The 6,289-nt window shown below is 34.8% G+C and overlaps 1 protein-coding gene across 1 annotated transcript; it reads left to right on the forward strand.

Moving 5' to 3' along the window:
* Positions 1-3,957: 3,957 nt before the first annotated feature.
* Positions 3,958-5,925, forward strand: LOC112525522 (probable (S)-N-methylcoclaurine 3'-hydroxylase isozyme 2). The gene is made up of 2 exons (XM_025135683.1): positions 3,958-4,875; positions 5,213-5,925. The coding sequence occupies exons 1-2, from the start codon at positions 3,973-3,975 to the stop codon at positions 5,825-5,827; spliced, it is 1,518 nt and encodes a 505-aa protein (XP_024991451.1). The 5' UTR covers positions 3,958-3,972; the 3' UTR covers positions 5,828-5,925.
* Positions 5,926-6,289: the final 364 nt, after the last annotated feature.

The raw sequence follows: 6,289 nt of genomic DNA on the forward strand, positions 1-6,289 counted from the left end.
AAAGTGAAGTCAATGCTGAGACCTAAGAATTTAACGTGCCTTTGTCTACTCCTTCTAATAGCTCTTCTGCATCCTCCGTTCCACAAGACATTGAAGCATCATCAAAACAAAGAAAGATAAAAGCTGGTGTTTATAAAGATGTAATCAAGGTGATTGAAAAGGGGTTGCACTCGGTATACGAGGACATGAGTAAGTTGGTATTTGTTATTGGTACTCCGGGTTTGCAAAGTATGCCCGATGAGTTAAGCGACATGGTTTTTGATGGTGACCAAGTTATCACTGTTAGCATGTATATTGCAAATTACCAGATTCAACTACGCCTTTGGAATGGCATGAATGCTACTTTCAAGCCAAGATTCGTGAGAACCATCTAAAAGAAGTTAGGCATGTGATATTAGTTGATGAACATTTTAATTTATGTTTAGGTATTTTGGTGCACAATAATAGATATTTGAGCTTTTGTGTTTAGATCTTTTGGTAGACAATAGTGAACAATTCAACTTTTGTGTAACGTAATTGATGAACACGTTGGTTAAGTCTTTTGATTTATGAACTTTTGTGTAAGACGTAATTGGTAAACATGTTGTTTAAGTCTTTTGATTTATAAACTTTTTGTGTAATACATAATTGGTAAACATGTTGTTTAAGTTTTTAATCAATATTTATTTTAGATGTTTTTTGTATTTTTAAATATTATTGTTATTTTTCATTTAGATTGACTATTTGGTAAAAAAAAAGGCACTAAATAACTCACTGGGGGTAAATTGGTCATTTTAACCAATTTTGTTTTGTCTTGTCCTGCCATATCATGTCTTCCCAAACATTGAACAGCCGTTTTATCATATCATGTCTACGTACTAAACACACCAAAATAGATCCATTAAAGCTCAATATAACCATTATAGTCTACCAAGATCCATTAAAGTCCAATATAACCCATTAAAGCCTGATTGATTCATTAAAACTCACTAAGGGGCTGTTTGTTTGGCTCTTAATGGTGACATTAAGAGCCAACCTCTTAATCGGTAAGAGGTAAGGTCTGTTTGGCAAAAAAAACAACCCTCTTAATAGTTACAATAACCTCTTAACCATTTTGCATTTACTACTTCACTAAACCATTCAGATTGGATTTGTTCCCTCTTTACCCTTCCACACCACTCTTCCGGCCGTTGCATTCCTTCTTAACGTCGCCTTCACGAGAAATCGTCCTTCCCCAGGTCAGCCGGTTGTCGCCTCCCGAGTCTCCATCGCCGGTGACCTCCACCGTCTCCATCGTCGGTGACCTCCACCGTCTCCATCGCCGGTCGCCTTCCACAGCTTTGCCGCTCGCCTCCATCAGGTATCTTCTGTCTCCAATCTTTCATCTATCTTCTGTTTTGGATGATTTTGGTCGCCGGATATATTTAACAGTAGGATTAACAGTCGGACGATTCATAGCATAGAAAGAATGGGGATGAAATTATTTGACGACGACGGAGTCGGCGACATATCCAAAATCGAAATCAACGAAGAATTTGCTAAGCGGTACGAGCACAACAAGAAGAACGGTATAATCGATTCCGATATTGATAGCGATGAAGACGATGAGTCATCTAAAGACGAGGAAGATCTTGTCAAAGGGTTATTTTGAAGAGCAGGAGTTATTGAGAAAGGAGTTTTTGGATGTTGTTGGCGATGCAAACGACGAAGGGGAATTTTTGAAGGAAAAGAATGATAACGATGAAGAAGAAGATGATGATGATCGTGAGTATGAAAAGAAATTAGACGAGTGTTTTGAAGAAGATGAGAAGTTGGATGAAAATGAGAAGTTGGATGAAAATGTCACTGGATAACTTGGTTGTGAAATCATGATGATACATCCTAGAGGGTTAAAATGGTAATTTATTATCATTCAGAGAACAGTTACCAAACAACATTATTTCATTCAGCACTTAACCATTCTGACCCTCTTAACCATTCTGACCTCTTAACCATTCTGACCTCTTAACTATTATGCACTAAATCATTCAGCAACTGCCAAACAACCCCTAAGACCCACTATATATGAATGTGATTTTATTGAATTTGAAAAGACCACTAAGATCCATTATAGCCCAATAAGACCGCCCTTTATGACTTACTAAGGCCAAAATAACATACATAGTGACTTATTATCTATTTGTATGCGGTTATTAAACAACACAAACACACACATTATAATTATCTATACATGCATTCACATATACACATACATGTATATATACATATATACAACACATATACTTATCAAAACAGGACATACACATTACATTCACATTTACACATGCATATAAACATATATACAACATGTTTTCCAAAAAAATAAAAAACAAAAATAAACATATATACAACAATATATATATATATATATATAGATCCAATCGCAACATACTTATACACATCATGTATACATATGTATAATATGGACCCACAGATACATATAACACATACACATATATACATACAACACATACCGATGTGTACATATAACATATAAAAATGAGAAAATAAGAAGAAAAAAGAGGCTAATCCCTCGTTAATTTGTGACAAATTAGCAATAGATTAGTGACAGATTCCATGTGTCCATCGCTAATTAGCGAGGGATTGGCGACAGATAGGCCACAAACTCTTTACGTCTCTAATCCCTTGCTAATTAGCGATGGATATGCCACAAACCCTTTATGTCGCAAATTAGTGTTCGATACGCCACAAACTTTTTCCATCGCTAATCCTTCATGAGTCCCCTCCCATCCTAGGTAGATTGAAACGTTTTTCTGTTACTTTGATTTTGAACTTTTTTTTAGTTGAACGTCGATAGGCCACCATGTATTTTCTGATGGTCAGTTTATGTGGAAAATCTGTCGATGAAAGTCTCGTTCTTAGTAATGTTGTATTTTGTTTGTTATATCGTTCTATACCATTGACCATAAGAAGATATCCAAGAATAATTGGATACTTGTCTACCTTCAAAGATTTAACTTGGTGATATATCATCTCTATCACTTACGATTTAATCCTTTTTTTTTCCTGGTGTATTCTCAATGTTAGTCAAGTCAAAGCTACATTTTTAGACGTGTATGACAATTGCGTTGCCCAACAGGACTTGACCTTCACTGATATCTTATGTTATAATTTTGTTGATGTTTTCAAGATATATATATATATATATATATATATTCAGGTTCATACGTAAACATTGACTAAATAAAAGAATAAGAAAAAGAAAACATTCGAATCACATGTGATTCACGAGACTTTGGCTGCGACATGGGGTTGTGGGTCACGTTGCTTGCATTCTTGCATTAACTGTTAATGCAAAATCACATCTGATTCTACACGTGATTTGCCTATTTTCATTTTCTCTAATTTGGTTTTGTTCTCGTTTGAACCCCTCTACATACAGATATATATATAATCGAGCTCATGAAAAAACATTGTGCTTGTATTTCAGAAAGGAGTTTGAAAATAACCAAATGTCAAATGTATGCCAAATATTTCAAATGATGTGAAGTTTTGAAATCTAAATTAGCTTTAAGATTTAGAAACTAATCGAAAAACACATAATAAAATTGATGGTAAGTATAAAAAAAGCAATACATAAATAAGTTATATAGTTGATGTTGAAAGTACTAAAAACCTTAAAAAAAATTCATAAAAGGGCTTTTACGTATATTAAACATATAATAACGCCAAGTTTTTCTAGGCCGCCATATGGTGGCAAATATAATAATGTAACAATTCACCAAAAATCATAATTTACTACATCATCAACATACACATGGATACTAGAGCTAACAAAACAATTGGTAGTTTTGTTTGACCGGTGTACGTACTCATAGAAACCTCCTGGGAGTTGCATTCAAGCATGAAGCATGTCATTTCAAGGCTATAAATACACCCAATCCAAGTTCAAAATTATTCACAACCCTATACATCATCATCAAAGTACTCTTAATGGATATCACAAGTTTTGTTAGAGAGAACGATCTCTCGGCCCCATTCTTTCTTGTATCGACAATCTTCTTTCTTTTACTCATCGTCAAACTAGCCAAACCATCATCTTCGAAGAACCTCCCACCAGGTCCACCGAGGTTGCCCATCATCGGAAACCTTCATCAAGTGGGTGATCGACCTCATGTCTCTACTGCCAAATTTGCCAAAGAATATGGTCCTCTTATATCTCTCCGCTTAGGCAAACAGATTCTTGTGGTTGCGTCTTCACCACAGGCAGCCATAGAAATTCTTAAGACTAAAGACCGTTTTCTTTCCTCTCGTGTTGTGCCTAGTGCATTTCAACAACCATCCGTAATACCTCACTCCCTCATTTGGTCAGACTGCAACCAAACCTGGAAAAGCTTAAGAACCCTTTCTCGAACTGAATTGTTCTCAGCAAAAGCCTTGGAATCCCACTCTAGATTAAGAGAGCAAAAGTTAGGCCATCTGTTGGATTTCTTGCATAGAAAGCAAGGACAAGTGATTAACATGGAGGATGTAGTTTTTATTACATTGTTCAACACTTTGASTTCCATTATATTTTCAAGAGATTTYCTTGATTTGGAAGATGACAGCRCGACTCGTGATGGATTAAACGAGTCAATACACAAAATAATCGAGTATGGAGGGATTATAAAAGATGTTGGTTCATTTTTCCCTATTTTTGAGAGATTTGATCTCCAAGGAATAAGAAAGGGAACCATGAGAGAGTATAAGAAAACATTTGCTTACTGGGAGGATATAATAGAGGAAAGAAGAGCCCATGTCAATTCTTCAACTTGGTCATCBGAGCAMGCACAGTCTTTCTTGGATCGCATGCTTGAAAATGGATATTCAAACGATCAGATCAATCAGTTGGTTACGGTAAGGCTTTCTCGGCTATTTATTCTTATGGATGTGACAAAAGAAATATTTGCATAGGATGATAAGCATATATATAAAAATCGTTAAAAACTGTTAAATGCATGTATTTAGTGACTCCCAAAACAAATATCACTTTTGCTACAAAATGGACAAATTGATAGACATATGCAAAAATAGTTCTTTGTATCGAATATACAATCGACACAAACAATTATTTGGATTTTCATTATATATTTCAACAATCATATTAATAGCAATAACGTATATTTCGACTATCCTAATTGTATTCTTTAAAATAGATGTTCTTTAACCAACCAAACTTATTTTGTGTTCCCAGGAATTACTCGTAGCAGGAACAAACACAACAACCAGTTCAATTGTTTGGGCTATGACTGAGTTTGTCAGACATAAAGAGGTCATGTCTAAAATAGCAGAAGAGATAGAAAGGGAAATCAACTCAGAAAAAATCACCGACTCTCAACTTTCTCAATTACCTTATCTACAAGCTAGTATCAAAGAAGCTATGAGGTTACACCCACCTGTGCCACTTCTTCTTCCACATAAGGCTGCTGAAACTTGTGAAGTTATGAATTACACGATTCCCAAGAACTCCAAAATATTTGTCAATCTTTGGGCAATGGGCCGAGATCCTAAGATTTGGGATGACCCTTTATCTTTCAATCCTGAAAGATTTATCGGCTCAAAATTGGATCTTAAAGGCCAAGACTTTGAGTTGTTGCCATTTGGTTCAGGGAGAAGGATGTGTCCTGGAATGCCATCAGGTATCAAGAGTGTTCAACTTGTATTGGCATCTTTGATTCGGGAGTTTGATTTGATTCTTCCAAATGATGCTGATCCTATGAAGCTTGATATGAGTGAGAAATTTGGGATTGCTATGAAAATGGAAAATCCTTTGAAGGTAATCTTCAAAACAAAACAAGAATATCAGTAACTTTTCACATTATGTTTCCTCTTTTATGTATTTTTTAATCTAAAAGTTAAACAAGGAATTAATTCTTATTTCATATGTAATTTCTTTTATTTTATGTATTCTAAATAGAAATAAAAGACGCATACTTAATTAAGCTCTATGTTCCTCTAATGGTCCTTTTTTTTTTCTCCGCGTTGTTACTTTCAAGCTCTATATGTGCATAGTGACATGTTGTGATATTCATGAAACTCTAGCTAATTCAAATTTATATCAAAGCCTAAAGTACAATTTGATTATGTTAGAGTTGAACAATACATTTAGATCAAAATAGACTTGTATTTGCAAGCTAGAAAGCCTAAATGCATGGTTTCTCTATTTGAAAGTCAAACCACGAAAAAAAAAGACAATTCATTTTGAAGAATGAGACAAGAGAATGTGCATTTTCTACATTTTAATTAAAAAAGCACCGCACTACTTTTGGTG

Source organism: Cynara cardunculus (genome assembly GCF_001531365.2).
Source record: "Cynara cardunculus var. scolymus isolate 2C chromosome LG 13, CcrdV1, whole genome shotgun sequence".
In the NCBI taxonomy this organism is placed as follows: Eukaryota; Viridiplantae; Streptophyta; class Magnoliopsida; order Asterales; family Asteraceae; genus Cynara; species Cynara cardunculus.